This window comes from Fistularia commersonii, chromosome 3 (genome assembly GCF_037954325.1).
Source record: "Fistularia commersonii isolate RoL2024-O1a breed Wild chromosome 3, RoL_Fcom_v1.0, whole genome shotgun sequence".
NCBI lineage: Eukaryota > Metazoa > Chordata > Actinopteri > Syngnathiformes > Fistulariidae > Fistularia > Fistularia commersonii.
Window position 1 is genome coordinate 19,041,017 of NC_141286.1, and position 26,733 is coordinate 19,067,749.

Genomic DNA, 26,733 nt, shown 5'->3' on the forward strand with positions numbered 1-26,733 from the left:
GCTCAAACTCGTCCAGGATGAGCAATGTCTGTTGCTCTATCTCGGAGTCCTTACTTACCTTTGGTGGGTGGCCTGTTGACCTGCCCAAAGAAGATGTCCCAACCCCAGGGGAAACATAGTGGGTTAGGGATGAAGCTCTCTCCAGGAGCCCTTTCTGTTGGATTTTGATTGGCATACCATCTTAGAAATGCTTACAGCTCTCTGGATTCCATCAACCCCTGCTTGTTTCTTGTAGCTGGTTTGGATGTTTACCCAAGTACCCCATACCACTGCCGCCACCACTTCTACAGACAAGGTATGAACTTCGGCAGGCTTCAGCAACTGGCTTGGGCCCCTTGCATGGTTAATGTCGGCTCTGTTTTTCATCAAAATTGACTGATAGATGCTAGATCACTAGCAAATTTAACTTTCATGTAGAATAAGTTTTTCATTCTACTGAAATAACTCACAGCTAGGTGCTGTTTATATCCCTCCCAGCTCCAACAGCAGGAATCAGACTCTGCTCTACAGTGAACCGTGCCAGGCCATCAGTGAGCAACAGATAGCAAACCCAGATGGATTCATCATCCTCACTAGCGATTTTAATCATGCTGATCTCAAGACTTTCCTCCCAAAACTTCACCATGTTGATTTCCGAACAAACAAGGTCAACACCTTGGACTTAGTCTACACCACCAACATAGGAGCATACAAATCTACCCCTCTCCCCCCTGAGACTCCATGACCACAACACTCTTTCAACAGGGTAAAAGTCACCAAACCGGTTGGAAGCAGATGCGGGTGTGGCTGGGGGGGGGGCTCCTTGCTCTCCAAGACTGCTTTGACACAACAAGCAGGGAAATGTTCAAGCATGCAGCCACCTACAATGACCACATGGACATTGAGGAGTACACAGACAGTGTTACATCCTATTTCAGCAAATACATTGATGATGTGACTCACACCAAAACCATCATCACCCAAGCTAACCGTAAGCCGTTACTCACAGGGGATGTCCACCAGCTGCTGAGGGACTGAGACAATGCTTTCAGAGCCAGAGATTAAACTGGCCTGAGAGCAGTGAGAGCCAACCTGTCGCGGGGCATCAGAAAAGCCAAATGCAACTACACTAAGATAGCCCGTTACTTCAGAGACAGCAGAGACTCGTGGAGCCTGTGGCAGGGTATCCAGACCCTCATGGGCTACAAACCTGTGCCACAGGTCTGCAACGACAACATATCTCTGCTCAACAACCTCAACAGCCTCTTTGCACGGTCCAACAAACATCCATAGAAGACCTCACCACCCCTACACAACCATGCCCTGTGCCTGTCTGCTGTCAACTTGAAGAGAACACTCTCCACTATCAACACCTGGAAGACAGCAGGCCAAGACAACATGCCTGGTCGTGTGCTGAAGGATTGTGCAGAGCAGCTCAACAACCTCTTTCACGGATGTCTTTAACACCTCCCAGAGGCAGATGGCTGTTTCATCATGCTTGAAATCCACCGTCATGGTACCTGTGCCAAAGAAACCTGCCCCATCCAACTACAATTAGTAATGCCCTGTACCAGTGACTCCAGTCCTCATGAAGTGCTTTGAACAACTAGTCATGGTGCACATCAAATCCATCCTTCCCCCTGCCTTAGACTCTTCAAGTTTGCATACCGGGCCAAACGGTCCGCAGAGGACGCAATTCGCTTGTCTCTCCCAGAGACTATGAGAGAATACTGTTTCCAGATTTCATTTCAGCATTCAAGACTATAATCCTGCAACAACTTAACAATTAACTTTCACAGCTTGAGCTCAACACCTCCCTACCAACTGGCTGCTGGACTTCTTCTGTGAGAGGCCACAAGCAGTATAAGACAGCAACAACATCTTGAGCAGGATAACACTCAGCTGTGTGCTCAGTCCTCTCCTCTTCACCCTGCTGACTCATGACTGCACACCAACCTACAGCACAAATCAAGCAAGCGAAAGCCACCACACCCATCATGTACACTTTCTACCGGGGGGGCACCATCAAGAGCATCCTGACAAACTGTATCACTGTGAGGGACGCAAGCTGCACCAACTACAACAGAAAAGCTCTGTAGCACATTGTCAATGCAGCTGGAAGGATCATTGGTATCCCACTCCCCTCCCAGAAAGACATACACACCACCCATCTCACTCGCAAAGCTTCCTCCATTGTGAGCGACACAACCCACCCCGGTCTGTTTAGCGTCCTGCCCTCAGGGAGAAGGTACTGGAGCCTCTGTGCCCGCTCCACCAGAATCACAAACAGCTTCATACACCAGGCTGTTAGGATGCTGAACTTCCTCCCCACTCTCTCACTCCCTCCTCTATGCCATCCTCCCTCTACCCAAGATTCTGAAGTCTCTCCCCACTCCCTCCACTTAGCCCCGCCTGGCCCCCAAAACACTGGACTCCGACAATATATTAGTCAATGTACAATATATGCACTGTTTTGCACGTTGCACTATTGCCATTTTTGCATGGTTACAGTAAAATCCTTTATGTGGCAACTGACTTTTTATGCTTTTAAATCCACTTTTTTTTGTCTCTGCTATTGTATTATATTACTTAATGGCTGTTTTTTGTACCAAACTGTACAATTAACTCTGCCTCTACTCTCTAGATTCAAATTCTAATTACATATATTTATACATTTCAGGTTTTTAGGCTATTAAATCTCTATCATCCTTTCACCTCAGTACCAGTAAATTGCACCTGAATAGATTCTATACTCTATAATTTAACGCTTGTTTATTTATTGTGTACTTTACTATTAATGTGCACTCTATTATTATTTTTTTATGTCACTGTGGAAAAGCGAAAAACTTCCCGATTCCTCTGTACGTCTAGTTCATATGGAGAAGTTGACAATAAAGCTGACTTTGACTTTTCATCTCCCTTGGATTGGATTCCTTCAGTGTAATTGAGTACTGGTTGGTTTCTCGTGAGCCCGGAACTTTTCCGGACTTCTGCCTAACTTATTTCAAAGCACCAAAAATGAATCGAGGAGGAGTCATTGTGACTCGTTCCTGTCACCACCAGCTTTAAATTGTTGCTGTTTGAATTTGGTCAGTCAATCCCGGTACTTTGCGAGTGATTTACTGGCCCTCTGAAAATGCTAGAGATTTTTTATGATTTTCTGTCTGAAATTCTGAAAAATATGTTCAGGTCCTAATTGTTGGAATTTTAACATCAGGGTATGGTGTCCTAATAAGCTATTGGCAAGATATTTTAGAAAAGTTTGATTGATCATTTTAATCTAGAACAGGACATGACTGACCCAACAAATGGACCGGGAAACACTTGACCTGGTGTTATCTTATGGAACATCAGCTTTTAAAGTGGAAATTTGTGATGCGGATCACATGTTTTTATTGTTTAGTGGGCTCATTCCTTGTACTATTTAACACTACAAACTGAGCATTCCTATGCACTGCTGTCAGGTGTTTGACACCTCTTCTCCAGCACTGTTCTCCTCTGATTTTACTTCCAACTTGACTCGATGTCTCCTCCACCACTAAATACTAAAGAATTCATCTTATCGTTTCTTTCCATGTGCTCATCCATCTTGAGTTTGGTAGCCAATTTTGAAATCAGGTACCCTAAACAAAGTCCTCAGTTTTGGTCTATTGATGAGACTCCATCTGTGAAAGGGCTGTGCAGGAGAACAGAATGCAGGTAGAGGAAGGATATAATGCAGGTGTCTGTCAGCATCCTGAGAGATGGTTATCATACAACAGGCAGTGAGGTATGAAAAAAAAAAAATCTGATTTAACTGCATCCAACTGTCATAATCCCCACATTCTTTTTAGCATTCTTAGTGCCATTCTAAATGCCAGTCTTAGTGGTCCCTGATTATCAGGCCTGGAATCCTCTGCTGAAATCTGTGAAATATTCCCCCTTTGCTTTATCATTAAAATTGCATCTACTAGAGCCTAGAGCTGTTTTTTTTAACATTGACCCACTCAAAGACCTATACCTAGCTTTGATCCTTCAATTTTGTCCAATTTCATGTCAATCTACAACCACCTGTTCATTTCAAGTCATAGAAGGTTATTCACCAGCAGCTTGTAGTCTCCTCCTAGAGACTGACCATGTTTTTAAGGTGTTTCTGTCTATGATCAAAACAATATGTAGTACTGAATCTCCGCTGTTAAGAGTCTCAAATGACATTCTGCTGGCCCCTGACTTTGGTAGCACGGATATCCTGGTGCTTGTAGTCCTTGCTACAACATTTGACAATATTGATCATAACATTTTCCTGTCTTGTCTTGAACACTGGGTTGGTATGAGGAAGGTGAAGCTCCAGCCTCTCCCGTGGTGGGCTACTAGATTCTATCCTCTGACCCCTTCTCCTTTTTCTATGTCTGATTCAATAGGGGTTCGTTTTCAGGAAATATGGTGTCTTATTCTACTTCTGAGCCAATTATCACCAAAAAAATGGAAGTGTTGAAACATAGCATGAGTTCTGTCCAGTGTCAATAAGAGTGTTTTGATTATATCACACTTTGGATGGTTCTTAACTTTCCAACTTTTAACAAAGGGAAAAAGTACTTGTTACCATGTGGTCCAGGCCTCAGCCCACATGCTGATCTTCGTTCTTTGGCACCAATCTTAAAACCTGTTGCCCCCTGGATGTTTTAATAAGCCCTGATTTTTAAATTAGGTAAGCGGATAACCTCGTTTTAAAAAAATGGCTTCTTTTAACTCGAGCATATTTCAAAAATGAAGGAGTTCATGCCTTTTTTATTACTCATTTAAGTTTTTGTTGCGCCACTACTGGAATCAGCCAGACTTCTGATGCTAGTCTTCAGCTGTTGTAGAAGGCTGCAGTTTAACTTTTAATTGGAACATACAGACAGCATCGCATTTCCCCTATCAAAACATCCTTTCATTTGGGACTCTGTGTGCTGTAGGGTCCATTTTAAAATCTTAGTTTTTGCATATATATGCTTCCATGGCATGACACCACCCTTCCACCTCCTTCCTCTGACCTCCTTAAGCCCTACGCTCCTTCACAGTCCTGAAGATCAGTTGATCAGCTGCTTTTCGTGGTCTCTAAAACCAGGCTGAAGCTTTGAGGGGATCAGGCTTTTACTGCAGCATGCGCTAAAATGTTGTATGATTTGTCACTCCTCATTTGACAGACTTTTTCTCTTCCTGTTGCGAAAGCCCTTTTGAAAGCACAGTTGTTTTATATTTGACATTTGTTTCTAAAGTATCTTAGATGTGTCAAATGTTCATGTTTACATGGCTTTTAAATGTATTTTATCATCATAATGAAGCAATTTGGTCAACTTTGTTAAAAATTTCTCCCATTACAAGGTGCCCTATTATATGTTGTACACTTGTCCGTATTGTATTATTTGTTGTAATTCTCTGAAATTGTATATGGTTTATTTTTTGTGCTTCATAGGTGAGAAAGTGGGTGAAAGGGACATTTAAAATGCATTATATCCCTTCCATTCCTTCTGAAACCTCTGTATTTATAATATATAATATATAAAATATAACAATATTATATAATATATAACAATATTAGTTAATGCTGACTGGTGTTCTGTAAAGGAAACCATATTATGAGTTTGATGTAGGTTATGAATGAAAAACTGTGTTTCATTAGATACTCAACTAATTAAGTAGGAGAAACATTGTGAGCACTCCGCCTTGAAGATGCTATAATGATACAGGTCTTACCGCTTTTCTATCCAGCAGTCAGAAAGTCATTCTCCTGTTCTCATTAAAAACACCAGTGAGCTGGAAGGTAACATTTTTTCTTTTTTTTTTCCCCTTTTGTTACCTGCCAACGGGTTAATCAACCTTTGCAAAACTATCATAAGGATAAGAAAATGACCTGAAATGGAATTTAGTCTGAAATGGAACATTAGGTCACTGACATTGCACTTTCTTTATATCACTTGTGGTGTAATTTTTTGCACAGTTTGAGAATGTTTCTGTGTAAACTTTATGAGATGTATTAAGATGCATGGCTATGTATGTCATGGTTAAGCCATGCATACAGAATGAGACATGTTTCTATGAAGAGCTGATTCATGGGTAATATTCAAATTTCCTGTGAAGGGCAATTCCAGGGCCGCTAAATAAACCTGTTTTATTCCCTTCATTACTTGATCAATGATGGCTCAGCCAAGATTGGGCCTCTGCAAAATATAATGGTAATGGGTTGATATCAGGTTAATGGTGTCACCTGATGCTGTCTGTTCCCTTCATTTGGTGGTCAAGTATTGGCTTTAAGATATTGTCTGAATTTAAAGCCCTTCTGTTTGACCCAGTTGTATTGTTACAGAGCTTGGCGCAGTTAAAACAGAAGAAACTGTATTCTTTACTTGAGTCTAATCAGTAGTAGCTTCAACAGAATAACTTTAGATCAATGGCTCTTGTTCCACTGCAGAAACTGAAACTGGGTTCTCCAAGTAGTTGCTACTCCAGAGTATTGAAGAATTACAAACATTATTATAAAATCTCAGTAACCCCCTCTGTCTTTTTTAATTTTTTTTTCAATATTTTCTTAATTGCGCTCTCCAAGAATTGTGGAATTCACAAACAAAACAGGGCTATTTTTTTAATGACTCCAGATAGTCTTTATGTATACCATGTATAATTTTAATCTGATGATGAAGACATACTCAAAGATATATACAACTTGAACCCTATCAGAGACAGTTTTATGTGTCCTCCCCAGATGATAATATCCTCCTTTGTTGGTGTACTGTGGATAGAAGGGCCTACATAAAACTGCTACTTTACTGTACACAATTTTCCAATGCATGCATTTCTAATTAACAATGGACATGCTGACCAACAGTGTTTGCATTTGAGCAGTGTCTGTTTTCTTGTTTTCATTGATTTTTGCTCTACCTTTGTAAATCCTCACCAGTAGTAAGTTGTAGTTTTTTTTTTTTTCACTTCACATGTGATAAATGCATCTCCTTATGTCATGAGTTATGATCTGTGGAACAAACACTGCCTCGTAGTCTTCCCTGAGCCTCACTCATACTGATGTTTAAATAACCTAACTCTTTAAAATAAGAGGATGTGAATCCTCTCCCACTGGCACTCTGTGTTGGTATTGCTGCAGTCTTGTGTCAAGTGTGATGAAGTGTGTCATTGTTTTGTTGAGCCAAGCAGAAGCCAACTTACCTCCTGCCAGGAGGAACCTGGACCCTGGTGGCATTGAGCAGGTGTACCAGGAAGACCCAAGGGACACATTGCTATATACTTACACTCAGTAGTCTCTCCATGCCACATTTTATTCACCTTCAGAACATGTCTGGAGCTTTACAATATTTTGTCTTATCAGAATTGAACAGAAGCCTCTATCAACAGATAAGGTCATTTTTAAGGTGAAGTAATTACAGCTCCCTGTGGCAAGAAGAAAAGCCTGTCTGCTTCTCCTTTGGGAATTTTATGATAAAGCCATATTAGTTTCTATCTTCATCTACATACTCTAGGTTACACCAGCCATGTCCTTAGCACCAAGCTGGTAGTAAAGAAATATGGGTCATTTTGTCCATTAAACATGATACATCTGCAAGATCAGTGGAATATGCTCTAGTTTCACATGTAATTTTCTATCCTTCTCGTTTACAGTTGTTCTGCTTCTTGCATTATATTTCTTTAGTGTGAAAGAGAAAAAGGAAAAAAAAATAACAAAACATATTTCAACCGTGTGAAATCTCTATGCCTTTCATTTCTAAAGCAAGATAACTTTGACTGGATTTAAGAGCAACCGGATAAAATGAGTGGAGTTGCTAGCTTGTCATCTCAGAATATAATAGCAAGGTCTTTCAACCACTGTTGGTGGTGGAGCTACTTTGAGTTGGGCTGGTAGAGTTCGATTTATCTGCAGCACTTAGGAAGCATGAATAGAGACTGACAGATGCCCTTTCAGAAGTAGAGGCTTAAAAGTATAGCTATGGTGACCGTTGCTTGAATATACACCGATGTTTCTGGCAATGGTAAGAGCAGATGAAGAAAGAACAATGAGATCAACATAATTGTAATTTTTTTTTCAATTTTTTTTTAACCACTTGGGAGCTGCTTAAGTGAAAGAGCAAATTGAGTTTAAAAAAAGGAAGGAAATGGATAACAAAGAAACAAACAACCTACAACTAACATTCAACCAAAAAAACAAAACAAAACAAGATTTGATGATGTTCTTAATGTCACACATTATGGGATCTTTTAAAGCAATTTGTTTTTAATGGTCTATGACTAATTGGAGCTGTGAATATCTAACCAGTCAAAAAGATGACTGGTCCTGATAACTGCTTTTCTGAGAGAACATATAATTGAGAGAGAGCAGAAACATTGGAAACATATATATTTCAGCTGGGCGTGCAACTAACCTGAAGATACTAGTGATTTCAACCATCCACCCTTTTTATTGCAATCATGCATAGCAAGGCAGCCGTAATAATTGACATTTTTATTTTGAGACATTAATGTGGAAATGAAAGTGAGAGATGACCTATTAGTGGCACTGCCGTGCATAAAGATAGTGCATACAATACTGAGATATTAAAGTTTTGAACAGACATATTCTTGTTTTTTTTAAACTCAATTGTTTTTGTTTTTCTCTACATCAATATGACCGGTACATATAGCACATATAATGATATAACAGGATCATGTCGTGGCATGAAATTTTAACAGAAATTTCAGCAATGAAAAAAAGGAGGGTGAGTGAAAAAAAAATATTGAAATAAATCCAATATATATTTGTAATATGAAAGAGTATGATGCTTATGCTTGGGGATAGTCCCCCCAAAAAAATTATTGTATTAGTAAAGACGTGTCAAGTGCCCATCGTTTAGTAAAATTAAGCTTCTAAAATCTTAGACATAATCTTTTTAACTTTTTTTATTTAACTATCAAGATTAGTCTGGTGATGTGAGTGAACAGCTGCCCAGTCCTTTTGTAAATTGCTGAATGTATGCATTTCTGTCTCAAGGATACTACTACAAATTATAATAAAAACAATATTATTATTATCAATAAGAATAATAATACACATTGATTGTTGGTGCCTTTTCTAAACCGAGGGACACCTTACAAAAAGTTAAGAGAAAAGATAAAACGATTAAAATAAGGTACCACAGTTGGGATTGAGATGACAGAGAATAGGCGTGTTTGAACAGATTGCTTTTGAGGTTTGATTAAAATTGAGGGAGAAGGCATTTCTGATGTTGGGCAGGAGTGGGATGTGTGAGTTCCAGTGCCAGGGAATAGAGTATCCCAAGGTTCTAACAAAAGCAGGGAGAACAACAGGTTGAGTCTTGGATGAGGATGTGAGAGGACAGAAAGAGGTAGCAATATGAATAAGGGCAGATAGGTATAGAGGTGGCGGGCTGTGGATTGACTTATTGGCGATAGGCAATATTTCAGGGTGGCACAGTGGTTAGTGCGTTGGCCTCACAGCACGAAGGATCCTGGCTCGATTGAGACAAGGGGTGTTTGCATGTCTGCGTGGGCTCCTTCCATCGTCTGAAAATATGAACCAGGTTAATTGGAACAAAACTGGAAAATTACCCTGAATGAGAGTGTGATACCCCACCTCTCACCTGACGGCAGCTGGGATAGGCTTCAGGAAGGATGGAGCTCCCAGGATGGAATATTGGAGTTTTTTTTGGCAGTAATCTATGTGGGAGGTGACTAGGCTACGGACAAGAATGTCTGCAGTATGTGGCGAAAGAGTTGGAGTCTATTGATATTGCATAGGTAGAAATGGGCAGCTGATATGGGATATAATGGAAAGGACAATATGTATCTAGGAAACCAACCTAAACTCTTTTGACTTGAGTAGAGGCAAGGATGGAGGAGTTGTCAGTGTTAATGGGTAATTGAGGCTGTGGCAACAAAAAAACAAACAAACCACTGTTTTCTTGCTGTTAAATTAGAAAAAGTTGGAGGAGAATCATGGCTGGGTTAGCAGTAGATACAGAGCTTTGTGTCATGCAACAATGACAGTTGATGTGTCAGGTTAGGGACCCTGTAAATGATAAATAAAAGAGCCTCCAGAACTGAGCCCTGGGGCACAGTAGCGGAGATAGGAATGGAATGTGAATAATGCGATTTAAGCTGGATGTACCGAGTGTGACCAGAGAAATATGAAGTGAACCAGAGGAGGGGAGTGTGATGGATGCTGATGGATGTGAGAGATTGTCAGTGGTTGCACTCAGGATGAGGATGGTGAGGAAACTAGACTCAGCTGCTATGAGAAAGTCATTGGTAACTTTTTTTTTTTTTTTTAATATATAAAGCTGGCTCTGCACTGTGAAGGAGGCGGAAATCCAACTGCAATTAATTGTGAAATTTTGTGATTAATGACGTGTGAGAAGCTGGGAGGTGACAACCTTCTCGATGATTTTGAAGATAAAAGGGAGATTAGAGGTTGGCCGGAAGTTATTGAAGTTGTATGGATCTGAGACATTTTTGGAGAGCCGGAGTAATAGAAGCAGTTCCGACTGATGAGGGAACAATTCCAGGACTAAAGTGAGACTGGATAATGAGGGTAATGAGGTGCATTGAAGATATGCTTAAAACTAGAACTGTGGGGAGAGGGACAAGCTGGCAAGGAGACTTTCGTTTTTAGAATATTTATTTAGACATCAGTAATGGAGGGGAGAAGGAAGGTTCCCTAAAGATTGAAAGATTGAGAAGGGGGGAATGAGGCGTCTAGAAACAGTAGCTACTTCAGAGGCAAGTTAGAGGTTAGAGATTTTGGAAGTGAAGAAGGACATAAGGGAATTAAAAAAGTCAGAAGTCAGTAGAATGCATATGAGATGGAACAGTGCCCAGGGGCTTGGAAATGTCACTTGGACTTAGATTCATCGGAAGCGATTAAACCAGAATAGTAAATGGATTTGATTTAGGAAATGTAATCCTTATGAAACCTAGTATGGTTAATGCACAGTTCCTTATGTATGGTTAGTCCTGTTTTCTTGTAGAGGCATTCCTGTAGGTGTCTTCTAGCTTGAGGAGATGTGAAGTAGGAGTGAACCATGGTGCAGGGTGGGGGAAGGAGACGTATTGGTGTTTGAGCAGTGAAAATGTGTTGAAAAGATTGCTGAGCTTGACATTGTAGTGAGCGCACAGTTTGTCAGGGGTTTAGAGGTTGTGGGAGTGAGGGAGGTCATTAATGGCAGATAAGAAGGCATCCAGGTAAATATTATCTTCAGTACCTTATGTCTCAATTTGACAAAATATGTGGGGTCTGGCGCAGTGGTTAGCGCTTGTGCCTCACAGCAAGAAAAACCCAGTTTTCCACTCTCTGTGTGGAGATTGGAATTTCTCTTGCATGTCTGCATGGGTTTCCTCTGGTCTCCTCGTTTTTGTCCCACAATCCAAAACCATGCAGAAGGTAAAGTGGAAAAATTGCCCAGACGTATGAATGAGAGAGCGAGTGTTTTTTTTTTTTTTTTGTGTCTATATGTGACCCTGCGATCAACTGGTGAATGGAACATGGCGTACCCCATCTCTCACCCAATGACAGCTAGGATAGATTCCAGCATCCTTGTGACCCTGAGTGCAAAATAAATTAAAGATAATGGATGGATGGATGTTGAATTTGTGTTTATGTGTATTTGTAGACATAGACATACATTTGTGACTATATATATGGGGGGATGATACAGAAATAAATTCAAAATTCACAAAAATTCTGCAGTCCCTCAGGGTTGTGGACCTGCTGTTGTAGAGCTTTGACTTTTACCAAAAAATCAGCAAAAAAAAAAAACTGAGTGGTTGAAGATATTTAATCACTTTGAAATGGTCATTAACTGATGTGATGAAATAGTTTAATTATGAGTAGTTGCAGAGGGAGATTCAGCTAAAGTCAATGGGGGAACTATAGGAGCACAGACAGTAGATTCAAATCTGAAACACAACTTGTCCAATGGACTGAAATAATTACAAGTTGAGCTTGAAGGGAGCAAATGGAAGAATTTAACCCAGCTGCAGCTGTTGCAGAGAAGTCAGAAGCTGAACATTAATCGCTGTCAGATGGTGAACAGGGCAGGTGCCTGTCATGAAGTTGAGATACAAATGTCAGTCTCACTGTTAGTGGAGCGACAGGCGCCCAGGTTATCTTTCCAGCACATCCTGATTTCTGCTACATACACTTTTAACTGCATAAGTAGTCACCTGGAAGTACACCAGCCAATGGAAAAGAAAACACTGGAATACTTAAGTAATTTCTTCCCATAAAATGTTGGTAGCAGTCAGATTCACCCTTGTTTGTAGCACACCGCTTTTACCCCAGTGTGTACAACACAGTGCTGAAAGAGCGGATATTGTCAGAGCCCTTGTCAGGGTCACTACATCACAAGGAGAGTAAGATAAGATAAAGGGGATTTTTTTTTTTTCAGCCGCAAAACAGTTATAAGTATCAATAAATATGAATATAAATATAAATAGACAGACAATTAAGAAAAGCAAAAGACATTCACAAATAAATAGACAGCACAGGGAACAACAACAGCAACAACATCAAGGATAAGAATAAACAGAATGGAAAGAAAAAAAGACAATAAGGGTGAAAATAGACAACCAAAACTAAACAACAGCATAGACGGAGTGACAGTAGCAATGACAAGAATAACATAAATAAACAAAAAAAGGCAGGATGTGAATGAGCTGAGATCAGCAAGGATTAATGAATAAATAAATAAGATGAATAAATAAAATAAGACAACAGAGTGAGGGCATGACACGTGAATGGGTAAGGTAGTGAATGGGGTGACATACTGCGGCCATCCTCTGAGGTAGTCCAGGATCCAGGCAGGGATGTAGAGGTTCTGGAAGACCCCAGCAAGCTGCCCAGCACACACCTTGAGGACCCTGGGACTGATGTTGTCTGGCCCACTGGCTTCGCACTGCCTCAACCTAGTGAACTCCCTCTGCACCTGGCTGGAGGTGAGGGTGAGGCCATGGTTGGGGAGAGGGTGGAGGGGAGAAGTGTCTGTGTCAGTATTCAGAGGGATACTGTCCAAGGGAACTGCCAATGTGCGGGAGGAGGTGGGGGAATAGTGGTTGTGTGTATGAGGTGGGGGAGTAGTGGGTGCGTGTTTGAGTACTTTTTTTTTATCTCAGGGAAACCTTAGTGCCTGAAGGAAAATGAGAAACAATTTAAGGGGACAAAGAACATGCAAACACCACAGAGAAACTTCTTCACCACCAAGATTTTTGTTATATTAATAAAACTAACTGTTTTTGCATTTAAAACAATCTGATATTGGTTCAGAACTCAATTAGGCGGTTTGGCAATTGAAGACAAAAACCTTGTATTTATAACCAATTTGAACAGAAGAGAGATTGGATAGAGAAGGTTACTTGAGGGGAACCATGGCAAAAAAGATTGCGGTGAAGAATATGGGGAATGGACTGTTTGTTGATTATTTAATGATTTGCTGAATTTATAAGAAAGGACGTCTAGTTTATTATTAGATTAACAATCCTCCAAGAATCTTGATCAGAACCTTGAGATCTGCCTCTGAAATCAATAACAACTGGAAGTCAAGCTATTAAACAAACAGACAAGACATAAAACTTGGAGCAACAGGACATTTAATTACAGCTATGTGTTCTTTGTGTGTATTTACACATACACAATACAATAGGTCCTTTAGCTGTGATAGATTACTGTTAAAAACAACCATGCATCTTAACCACTATCAGTCAGGCCTTTTGTGACTCTTACAGATTAATTTTATTGCACTACATGGCCTGTTGGATCAGGATCTTGAAGACACCATCATTTGCAGCCTAAGATAATCATCGGTGTTCACATCTGTGCTCAAATCTAGTGATACTAATAACTACTATTACTACAACTACTACTACTACTACTACTACTACTACTACTAATAATAATAATAATAAAGGGGTAAAGAAGAAAGAACTTACTGTACTTGTCGAGGGAGTTGCATCAGTTGCATCATTCACAGATTTTATGTGACTTAACAGTGCACAGCAATGTTTAGTTAATGGCAGTTAATGAATATTTCCTGCTGAAATGCGTTTATCTTCATTTGCTTCTGCGATACCATTATTTTGCCCATTTTAAATGCTTTTGATTTAGTTGTGTTAGCCTGACAAGGGCAAATCCTCTGTAGAAATGTGTTATGATTCATATATGTTTGAGTCACATTTTTTTCCATAATTTTTTGATTTATTCCAATTAGACCAAAAAGAAAACATTTACAAGAATCATGTGAAATAGAGAGTACATACAGTGGCCATTAATTGTTTTGACTTTGTTCGGTTTTACTATTAGGGAGTCAGTGACTAAATACAGAACTTCTGTAATGGAGTGCATCATTCGATCTGTAGAGAGAACGACACAAATAAACACGGTCTCAATTAGTGGACAATTGAAAGGAGTCTGGAGCTGAGTGTGGCCAATAGATGTTGGCAGAGTAAATGACGAAGGTTTTGATGGAGATTGCTCTTTTAACGGAAAGTCACAGAGGCTGCAAAAACCTACATTTTGGGTCATACTTTTGGAAATGAAAGCTGTTCGTTTCAGAATTTTCTGACATGTAATCTCCAAGTTACACAGACACAGTCTTTGACAGTGTTTTGGGCATCATTTTGTGTCCATGTTCTCTTATCAGGGGCTTAACGTCTAGCTTGGGAAATAGCGAGCCAGTATGACTTAAATCCTGCTACTTGTGATTTAATGTAGTTTATTCAATTCAGTCACCAGTCCATCAGCTCAGCTCGGAGGAGAGTAAAGTGAATAAGTGTGAGATGCTGATATAGTCTTACAGTGCTCTAGCTCTCTATGGCTGTAAGTTTTTTCTTTTGTTTATCCTCCCCATTTGAGGAAATATTGGCCAATGGTCTGCATTTGGCTTTCTCCTCAGTCAATTGAGATGAGCCTCTACACTGGCTGCTAGTTATGGATGAAGTGGTATGTGTGGTTCATCTTCCTATTCCCACCATCCACCCAACACTTTTATTGATCAGCATTCTCCTTTGAATGTGCTATAGCTGCAAAGGCAAATTGGAAAATAAAGCTTCTCCGCTACTCCCACATTCAAGATTAGTGCCTGTTAATGAGAAATAAATTCTCAATTATAGTTATTCTATCAGCTCTCTGGCTAAGGCTTTCTTGGACAAATGGACAAATAAGTTAATTCATTTATTGCTATTTTTCACAATTTTGTTTTGGGAATAATTATTTTATGAGAGGTAATGACTCAAATGACTCACAGAATTGCTTGACAATTTTCGAATAACCGATGTATTGTTTATATCGCCTCTGCTATTTTAGTTTTTAAATGATAAACTTGAGAGTTTGCAGACAAACTAGAATTGTCTTTTAACTTATCAGAACTGTTGCATGCAGACTGTGAAACATCAGATAAACCTTGTTGCAAGTTTAATTAGATACTTTGTTTCCTCACCATAAATAGTGATGTAGATAAAAGAGGTGGTTAATTTTGATATAAAAAATGTCAACTGTCACTTTATAATTAAATGTTTTCTCTCAAATTTGTTTATAAATATATCATATATAAAGCAGTCCAACATGACTAACCAGATCAATCACTGTTTTTGGTATAAACCATATTTGGTATAAACCATATTATTACATGGTAAGACATTGTTCAGAAGAACAGTGTGCTTTAATTAAAACATTAATTGGAGAGGGGAAACATATAAAGAAGTGCAGAAAATGATAGGCTGCTCCGGTAAAATTATCTCCAATGCTTTAAAATGGAAAGCCAAACCGGAGATATGTGGAAGAAAACGGAAGACTACCATTCGAATGGATCGAACAATAGCTCCAGGGACATCAGAGACTGTCTGAAGTTACCTATGGTTACTGTGACAATTAGATACTTGTTTCAGGCTAATCTGCCGTCAAGAAGTCCCTGCAAAGTCCCACCGTTAAAAAAAAAAGACGTGTTGGAAAGGATACAATTTGCCACAGAACATATTGACTGGCCTAAAGAGAAATGGAGAAACATTTTGTGGATTGATAAAAGTAAGATTTTTCTTTTTGGGTCCAAGGGCAGGAGATAGTTTGTCAGATGACCCCCCCCCCCAAACCCTGAATTCAAGCCACAGCACATTCTGAAGCCGTGAAACATGGTGGTGCAAGTATCACGATATAGGGTTGTTTGTCTTACTCCGGTGTTGGGCCTATTTATCGCATACCAGGAATCATTGATCGTTTTGCTTATATCAAAATACTTGAAGAGGTTGTGCTGCCTTATGCTGAGGAGGAAATACCCTTGAAATGGGGGGTTCAACAAGACAACGACCCCAAACATACCAGTAAGCGAGCAGCATCCTGGTTCCAGACCAACAAAATTTAGTTTATGGAGTGGCCAGCCCAATCCCCGGACCTTAATCCAACAGAAAACTTGTGGGGTGACATCAAAAATGCTTTTTCTGAAGCAAAACCAAGAAATGCAGAGAAATTGTGGAAAGGTGACAAATCATCCTGGGCTGGAATACCTGTTCAAAGTTGCCAGAAGTTGGTCGACTCCATGTAGCACAGATATGAAGCAGTTCTCAAAAACAGTTGTTATACAACTAAATATTAGTTTTGTGATTCACATGCAAAAGCCTAATGTTTTTTTCAGTTTATTGAGTAAATGTTTGAGTTTGTTATAAAGAATGCAGACACTGCTATTTTTTTGAACAGCCCAATATAATTTGTCCCTCATTTTCTGTAAAGTAATTAAAATATTTATAATTTTTTTCTTCATGTTGTGATGTAAAATAATTCCCAGTGAATAGAAAAAAAAAACATATAGGCATTTTGAGCTTTACTTATATCTTAAAAAAACACTGCTGTTATTTTGAACACAACTGCATATACTTTATATCAAATACATATCAAATATCATAGGCAGCCAAGAGTTTAAGGGGAATAAAATCTCCATCAGCAAATGGTGTATATTTAAACTCATGAAGAATAAGTGCATTTGCTATACACTTAGGGATAGGGATAGTAGATCAGAGCTGTGTGAGAGGTTCAGTTATTCAGAGATCTCCTGTGCTCAATTTTAATCGTTTGATGTTTTTACATCACAGGGAGTAATTTCACCCAATGCTAATTAAAAAAAAAAAGTTATTTTAGTAGTCTAAAATTGCATACTTCGGTCTAAATCACACAACTGACTGTGACAAAGTAAGTGGAACTGCGCAGTTTCTGACCTTTCTTGCTCACAACTCTCACATCCTGTCCTCAAACCTGTTATTGAAACAGCCCTCCCTACAATGACAAGTTTTATTTTACATTGCAGTGAATTTTTTCTCTACATTTATGAGGGTCTTCTTTTTTCGAAGTGAATTATGTGATAGATAATGTGAAAGTGGTTTGAACATAGTCGTTATGAGAGAAGAGGATGCAAACAACAGGGTTAGATTGTGGTAGATGATTAGGTGTGGAGACCCCTGAAGAGAATAGCCAAAATGAAAATAAGTATTTGAGAAATAGCTGCAATTCCATTTCTATTTGAAATGCTTTCTGACAAACTGAAACAACGAGAAAGAGGACAAATCAGCTTGAGCAGATTTGCTGAAGCGAGTTGGTTTAGAGCAGGAGAAGTCTGACAAATTGTTCTCTGATTTCCTGAGAGAAGCTCATTGGTGCTTGCCAGTATTGCTCACCTCAGTTGTGGAGAAAAAATACTGAGTGACGCAGAGGATGTTTGTCTTGGTAATGCTAAAGCTTGTTTGTGTCTATGTCGGGAATCTTCAAGTTAATCCTGCCCACTTCCCGGATCCAGGTATCAATTCTGCGTTAGAAAGCCGTGAAGGCAGACTTACTGTCATGGTTGAAGAGAACAGCCTTTGCTTTGCACTCTCAACTGCCTGCATTGGAAGAGACGGGGAGCCGTATGAGCTCAGTCTGCTTGAGCTACTCTTGTATTTAGTTGTGTTCAATCCATGTCCTTGCCAGACCAGGGCAAATAAAGATTTGCTTATGTCTTTTTTGCTTGTTGTCATTTTAATTTTTTTTTTTTTGTGTTTTGGTGGCAGGATTTATGAGAGGGTTATAGATCCTCCTCAGATGGAGATCACCCCAGGCAGTGGAGTATGGCTTGGCCAGCACAGCCACAAGCACGGCCTGTTCAAGGTAAGCACGAAAAATGACACCAGCCTCCACTAATATGCAAACACACATGCCCACAACTCCCTCAAGCCCCTGAATGTGTCTTATATGTAAACTTGTTTGGTATAATTGGATAGATTTGCACTTTCTACGAGCTGGAAGAGACCCAAGTGGAATATACAAGAAAGAAGTATCAAGAGCTCACAGAAGCGCCACATTAAACCCAGCATGTCCTTTGAAATGAGTATTCCCAAGCACATAACAATGCCGTTGATTTTTAATCACTGCTCGTTTTCCAAAACTCCTTCATGTGCCCACCGCAGGAACAGGATATAACGGAATATGGAAAAACACGCACATGCTACTCCTGACCCGACTTAGGTCACCCTCCCACAATGCAATCAATGGCTCTTTAATTTTTTCCTATGTAACGTATTGATTAGCTGCCAGGCCCTGCAATGGTGTTAACTGTTTTGACTGTGCTATAATGCTACTGCTGCTTCATCACTGCCTGCTGTGTCTTGCTCTCTACCTATTTCTCTTTCACACCCCATAACATTAAGACTTCAAGAAGCTCCTTCTAGAGGAAATCTCTGTTCTTGAAAGATGCAGCTCAGTCATCTAGTTCTCTGCTTGCAGTTAGCTCTGTACTCTCTCCTCCCTCTATGTGCCGGGAAGGCTCAAAAGTGATTGTCAGCAAAGAGACAGATGGTGTGGAAACACGCAGAGATGTGTGAAGTGACAGAAAGGATGAGAAGATTTCACTTTTAGGGTTACAGAAGCTTGACTTGGCATGTTGTCTGACAGTTTCAACTGTAACACCTTGAATCATGGACCTGTTGCTCAGTTTAACAGATGACCTGTCATTCCACAATCTGAGTCTGCTACCGACATGAGTGAAACACGTGGCTGAGGTTCTGCATTCGAAAGCCTCTTCTGGTTCCACATTATATATGTAACATTAATTCTTGTGCAAGACATTATATTACTAGATACTACATAAGGTTTTGACAAACAACTTCATAGTATTACAATTTGTATTAATTTCAGGTGTATAATACCATACTGCCAGACTACAAGTTGAGGTCATATGGATGACAGTCAAATGTAGTATATGTAAGACTCCTGATAATGAAAAAAGAGGTTGAGGGAAGAACATAAGAGATATTGTCTAGCGCGAAGGGCTGTAAGCTTGAACGGTAATGCATTTTTTATACATGTGAAGGAAGCATTATCTGACTAAGGGTGGTTGTCAAAAAGCTGTCTAACCCCCTGAAGAAAAAGAATGAGCATTGCCTACATAGACCTCATGTTAAATCCAGAGAATGATGGAGAATGTGTGGGGAAATGCAGAGAAAGGAATATAGAGGCATGATATAAAGTGAGGTGAAGAATAGTCAAGAGACAAAGAAGTATTGGGCAATGGTTAAAGTCATAGTTCTGATCTTTGCAATTCAGTTATCAGTAGTAGGATAATTAGACAACTAGGCCTTTAAATAAATTGCTTTAAGCCCTTACAATAGCTGGAAACAGTGCTATGTCTTTTGCCACTTCCTACGATTGGCCTTTTCCTCTGACGGAGCAACTATAATAAATTATCTTTATCTGAAATCCATTGTGCTAAGGATGCTGATTCCTTGGGGGCTATGCAGACACATTTGGAGCCAATGGTTTTGAGAAATGCTCAGTATTTGAAGCCCCACGGGGCATTAATGAATCTAACACTGGCACTGATGCTCAGCTTGAAAGCATTACATAAGGCAGTGCAATGACACAAAAGCAAAAAGAAATCTCAGAAACTCAGCTTTGAGATCCCTCACTCTGGCTGTTTTCTACTGCCATTCATAATTCTTGTCTTACTTACAATTTTTTCCCATTGTATACAAACATTGTGCAATTAACAATTCATTCATCTTCTTATTTATCTATTCATATTCTATGTATGACAATCATGAACTATGCAGTAGTTCACAGATTGGTGATTAGTTAGCTTGATTGCTTTTATTGATTAATTTCTTTTAGTCTGGGGTGATGTGTTTCAGTTTGTTTTATTCATGAATACACCTCATCATTAAATTAACTAAACACGTGGTTAATAGAATTGTAGTGTTTTGTAGAACATATATATATATACACACACAGACATATATACATTTAGGAAATATATGTAGGTATATATATATATGTGTGTGTGTGTGTGTGTATTTGTGTTTGTATATATACATATATGTATGTAAATGTGTGCATGTGTGTGTCTGTGTGTGTATGTGTGTATGTATATTTGAGGGTTAGATATGCAATATGCATACATTGACCAAAATTTTGTAAACCAATTAGAAAAGCAAGGCAGTTACTAATTATCAAATGATTCTGGCAGAAATTCAGGCAAAGAACTTGCCAACCATACCTGTCTTATTACTATTATAAGAAACAGGCTAACAGGTTATTATGGCTGCAAGAGCTGGAAGACAATGAAGATGCAAATTTTGAAATATATCCCTCACATACATACAAACAAACTGTGAAGACCGTAAATGTCTATATTCATGTCTTAGCTTACAGCATAATACCAAATGTTACTCCATCCTTAATACAATATTAAACCCTAAAAGAAGTCTCAGAAAACTTTACTGATTCATCTGTTTCACAAATGAATACAATAAAGATATCAGCTACAATGCGGTTGATAGCCATAGTGGTGGGTGAAGCAACAGCAATATCGGGAAGGAAAAGCATGTCATATTAGTGACTTAGGGAGAGTTGGAGAAGAAGTGGGCCATTAAAGCAGTAGTGTTCAGCCTGGGGAGCAGTAACCCCTAAGCTGGGAGAATTGCTCCAGCAAATTCGAGGAGGAACATCTGAGATCCCTGTCAAGCCTATGTGTTCCCGGGACTGTTGTAAAAGACATAAGTTAATGTATATATATCTGTGTATACACATATACACTGTGTCACTGTATGTATAAGGTTAAGATTCAGTTTTGAAAATTATCATTCTGCCTTTTGAATAGCTTACCTTAGATGCAAAATTATATACAGTAATTGAATGTGATACTGGTTGAACTAGATGCCAATAATTATATTTCTTGAAAATAAGAAAAACAATTCTTTTCTTTTGCGCTCTCAGAAATATACTCTTACATATGTTCTTCAATTTGATAATTTTATGATTTTGTCCTGGGTAGCTAGAGGTGCAAACATTTCTAGATGCTTGTCACAATAAAGATTGCAATGTTTTCTATACAGTCTGAGCTGGATCAATGATATATCTGAAATTGGTAAGATGATATGCAATCATAATAATTTTCACATATTATAAAATGCACTTCTATTGCATTCTGTGTTGTACTTAAGCATAGAACACTTTTTAATGCAGTTCTCTTATTTTGTAGAAAGTCTTTTTTCCTGTTATATCAACACACCCATTGTGTTGAGTCTTTGTATTTGAAGTATTATTGTACTATCCTTAAAGTTATCATTTTTTTATTCTTAATTTTGAATATATATGGTGTTTAGTCTATGTTTTGTTGCATCTAGTGTTGATTGTAACATGATGGTGGCTAATGAAAATGCATAGAACATAAGGTAGAATATACTGTATGTGACTGTTTGTGCCCTTATTTGAATACCACAATGTTATTATCCATAATGTTATACAAGAACCATTCTATATAATCCTATGAAATATTTAATAGTCTAACATGTAACTCTTTAGGGGCGTTTTTTTCTAACTTCTCGTGTAAGCCTTATGAAATAATTCAGCTTAACACAACCATACATAATTAACTGGATTTCTTTTGCACTGCAATATGATCGCACTGAATAATATAATGAAATGCATTTCCGCATTCTGCAGTTATTCGTGGCACTTATTAGAAGCACAAGTAAATGACCATGATTAGAAAGAATTATTGCTTGCAGTTTTGCTGAGAGGCATCTTCTATATTTCCGACACGCTGTTTACATTAATAGGAACAGAACATGGAAAAGACAATATAATGCACTTCTGTTCAACACTGCCTTCCACAGGGAGTTATTACTTCTCCCTCAGTGCTGGAAAAAAAAACAGCATTGAAGCATTGTGTTGAAACATATGCACATCTCTGCCTCTTTCTGTGTACTAGAGAGAGGGGAGATTTTATGACTTCAATTCGATTACCTACTGATCAGTGACAGTGATTTGTGGTCGGACCCTATATTACACCACTGGAATAGACATCCGTGATCTACACCTTCATTTTCATTCTGAGTGACACTGACAATCTATTCCAAACTAGCCACAACTCACTCAGTCAGACCGGGTGATCGTGTTTCTTCTCAATCTGTGCTCTGAGTTTCTGCATCTCAGACCGGTCATTCTGTGAAAAATAGCTGCTGCTGGCATCAACCAAGCCAGAAAAGCTAATAGATTTCAATACACATAATACAAAGATGAATTATTGTGAATCGTGCAATTCATTTACTGCCAGCCAAGACATTGCAAAAGGGAAGGCTCTGTGTGTCTGAGTGTATATTTGACAAATTTAGCTGTTCATTTAAGTTGGTCACTATGGTCATCATGCATCTATATTTCAGCCCTGCATTCTTGATATAGCCTATAAAATGATTGACAGAGGGCCCAGAATCATCAGTCACCAGGATTCTACTTTTGCCAGCATATAAAGTACATTTTTCTCATAAATGGATGCTTCAGATAATATCCATAGTCTTGTATCTATTTTTGAAATTATTTTACCAGCAAAATATAAATAATATCAATATATGCTTGTAATGGATAAGGGTGTTTGATACCACAGTCACTTTTTGTTTCATAGGTATGATTTTTGCAGGTTTAAATTTAGTTGAAATTGTGAAATTTGCCTATGAATTGTGGTCACAATATGGATGAAGTGCTTTTTTTTTCCATCAAATAAAATCATCCAGTCTAATCAATCATATATCTGATTATGAACAAATATATTGGGGTAAAATGGGATAACATTTCTCACTTTTGACTTCTTATCTCACATATAATCTCTAACAATTGCAAGACAGCTAACAGCAACTGGAAAACATGGAATTCCACAGAAGTGATTTTTCTGTCTCCTAAACATTTTGTTTTGTGTTTGCAGGGCATTATTCAAGATGTAAAGCTGATATTTGCTCCCAACGGTTACATCTCTCAGTGTCCCAACCTCAACCGCAGTAAGTCTCATGAACAAAAGGGTAAAGAGCTACTCATCGTTGAAACTGATAAAGTGTTTTTGAGGTGGTGGCCTATACCAGCCTCCCTTTAGTCTTTTTTTTTTGTTAAGTAAGATAAGTAAGCTAGAATGCTACTTCTGACTGAATCCCATATCTAAACCTCTTGCTTTTTTTCTGCTTTCCAATCCTATTTTGTTTGGTTTTTGTGCTTATTTTTCCTCTGTTGAGCCTGCCCGACCTGCAGTGATTTCTTAAGCCTGGTGCAAGGCATTATGGACCTCCAGGAATTACTCGCCAAGATGACCCTCAAGGTAAAAACAATGAGGACACGATGAGTTCACCACAATTTTAAACATACTGGTCCTAATATACTTTAGTACAAGCTCTGGTACCATAAATGTTCAGGAGACCTGCAGATAGACGAAGAAAATGAAAAAAAAAAAAGAAATCAAGAACCAGTATTGGTAACATTAGCCTCCTGTTGTGGTGAAGGATCCATTCCAAAACTATACTTATCCTGACCTTTGCTCCACATTGCTGATATGAGACGCAGCAAGGAAGATGCAATCATACAGGTTTTAAATGGCCTTGTGTTTTTACATTTTGAAGCAAATAGCAATACAGTGTACCGTGAAGAATTGACTAGCCTGGAGTATATAAGATGGTATGCCAAGACAGAGTGATGAATTGAGATGGCAGTCAGATGGGTTTGTTTGTCCATTGACTTGAAGCTCATCATAATATCTCACTATTTATAAAAAAAAAAAAAAATCCAACAACTCCTTTCAGCATTGAGCAAATAGCATAATGCAATTCTAGTATGCTCATTATGTAAACAGCAGTAAAATATTCACAAATCAAATTTCACACTAAACAGTATTGTGAAATAACACCAATTACCTGATGTCAAATTCTCTACAGTAGAGCAATCACCTTTGGAAGTGAAAATCCCTGGTTCAATTCCCGGCTACCCTGTCGCTGGTGGACAGCAGCTTACTGCTCATGGTTCATCCATGATGGGTTAATTGCAGAGACAAATTTACTCACAGGGATGAATAAAGGATAAATTATCATTATTACTGGAAATGAAATATCTGCTTATCTCTTCCTCACACATTCTCACAACATATTATGCAGTCACATATGAAATTACACAACAATAGGTGAAATTAGTAACAATATAATATATAAACAAATAAACAAATAAATGAATAATTAAGTGCTTATTTTTAACATCTCTTGGATGCTTTGCACCAATGCATGCTTATTTAATTTAATTTACAAGGCTGTGAAACGCTATCTTTCTGAGGTAAGTAAGACATGTTTAAGTGCGTATATTGTTAAAAATGAAATCTAAAAGTTTTTTTTTCTCTTATTTTGTGTTTTTAGACTGGTTGAAGTGTCGTTTTATTGTCTTCTTTACTGGCAATGAGATGGTCGCAAGGGTGGTGCTTTTGACACATTCTCCCGCATTCCATTCTTTAAATGGAATATGTTGTCACATATTTTTCTGTCCTTGCCAAAATGCTGTCTCAAAAAATTACATATTTCATCAACAAGAAACCAGTATCTTTACAAAAAAAACAGTTTATTCTTACTTCCCTGTAATACTTTTTTCATCTAGCTTATGTCAGGAATTTATCCATGTATATCTTCATTTATTATTTTTTGATTTTTTTGCAAGTCATCAAGGATAGATGATGCCCAAAACAACATCTTTACAATAAAAGTCAAAAGTCTTTCACAGCCAATATAAGAGGATGGAAGCGAGCCCTAAAAGAAATTAAGAATATCAACTTTCCAAGAGACCATAAATGAGTATCTTTGGTAAATTGAGACACTTAACGATGCGACTTCCGGCAACCAAGGATTTCATTTGGAACGGTAATATGTCTGACCTACTTTAGACCTTGAAAAACAGATTTTTTTTTTTCAAATGAAGTCTTGCAGTGACAGTTCAAATCCAATTTTTAAATGTTAAACATGTTTTGGACCAGTTCAATTGTTGGTTTTAGCTAAAGTTATTCTATCTGGGTCATTGTTTTCCTCTTGGCTTTAATATGTTTTGCAGAAACAAAAAAAGGATGTCAAAATTTTTCATTTTGCTTATTTCTTTTGCTCTCCTTTTTATTGTTTTACATATTTTATTTCTCAGTATAATCACAAATCAGCACGGGCCTCACATGAATAAAATGCTAATTCGCTTAAGCTAATTCGTGGGAAAAACTTAATGTAGGCATGCCGACTTTGTCCTGAGGAAGACCATCTCCATGCAGGACTGGAAACGATTTCGTTGTTAACATTTTCCATTTGCAGTGTACGATGTCACCTTGACACCTTGTCACCTTGTACGATGTATAATTGAACATTAAAGCCCAAGCTGCCTCACACTAAGTTACCAATGATTTTCCTGCATTATTATCTGATCTGTTACACACAAGTTTGACTCAAGCTCTCAAAGTAACCACTGTTAATGTCTGCTCTCATTCTGCCGCAAGCACTTTGGTTTGTCACGAGAATTAAAGAACTTTGGAAACCAAAGTTCAAAGTATTTTTAGTGTCTGAAGAATGTTATTGAAAATGATTGGCATGCCATTTGATTGCAAAAAAGGCACCATGAGATTCAGATTTTACCTTGGTAGAAGCCTTTTCACCGGACAAATCTGGCAATATCAGATTCCTCTGGCCCAATTCCTAGATATTACGGTTTAAAACGGTTTCACAAGCACAGGGTGGGAAAGTTTGATTTAAAGACTGGCTCCTTAGTAGTATCCCCAAAGAACTGGCAGGCATTTATATGGGATATTTACGAACACAAAGTTGTTACCAAAGTCAAAGAAATGTGAACAACCTGCGTGATAAGCACGAGAACTCTAATTAGTGAAAATGGCAATACTGCTGTGTTTTCTGTATGATTGGTTGTGGACCTTGCCAGTCATTTCCCCTGCAGTATTTGGTCCGTGGCCTTTGTTAATGTCCAATAAAAATCCAAAATGAATTGAGGGAGCACAGATTAATATCCTGTTGTGATTCCATCTGGTGAAGCCTGGCTACGCTTTCTTTTCATTTATTCTTGGCTCAGAAAACTGATGGACAACATTATTATTTCAAAATCCAACCCGCTGATTTTTAAGTGGAAGCACCAGTCTCTTGTGTTTATTTTATTTTTTCAGCAGGCATGAAATAATTTCTGAAATAGTAAATAAATTCTATGGATATTAGACAATCCAAGATGGTAATTGCTAATCAAAAAAGCGAAACAAACAACTTCCTTTATCTTTAAAGCTGATGCTCCTGCATAATGTCATAGGCAAATTTGTCATAAATGTTGCCCTATAGACATACAGCCAAACAAAGAAAAGCTTTCTTGTTATTAATGTTATACCTCACTGCTTTATATATCCACCTAAGAAGACACATGTCAAGCCTTTGACCCTTTTTTTTCTGATATCA

At 38.4% G+C, this 26,733-nt stretch overlaps 1 protein-coding gene across 1 annotated transcript in view; it reads left to right on the plus strand.

The window, feature by feature from the left end:
* LOC147235776 (protein kinase C-binding protein NELL1-like) overlaps positions 1 to 26,733 on the plus strand; it is a 218,364-nt gene that overhangs the window by 60,697 nt on the left and 130,934 nt on the right. The window contains exons 5-7 of the mRNA XM_086143989.1: positions 18,025 to 18,121; positions 23,208 to 23,280; positions 23,509 to 23,591. Of these exons, the coding sequence (XP_086000115.1) occupies positions 18,025 to 18,121; positions 23,208 to 23,280; positions 23,509 to 23,591 (253 nt within the window). The remainder of the gene's footprint in view (positions 1 to 18,024; positions 18,122 to 23,207; positions 23,281 to 23,508; positions 23,592 to 26,733) is intronic.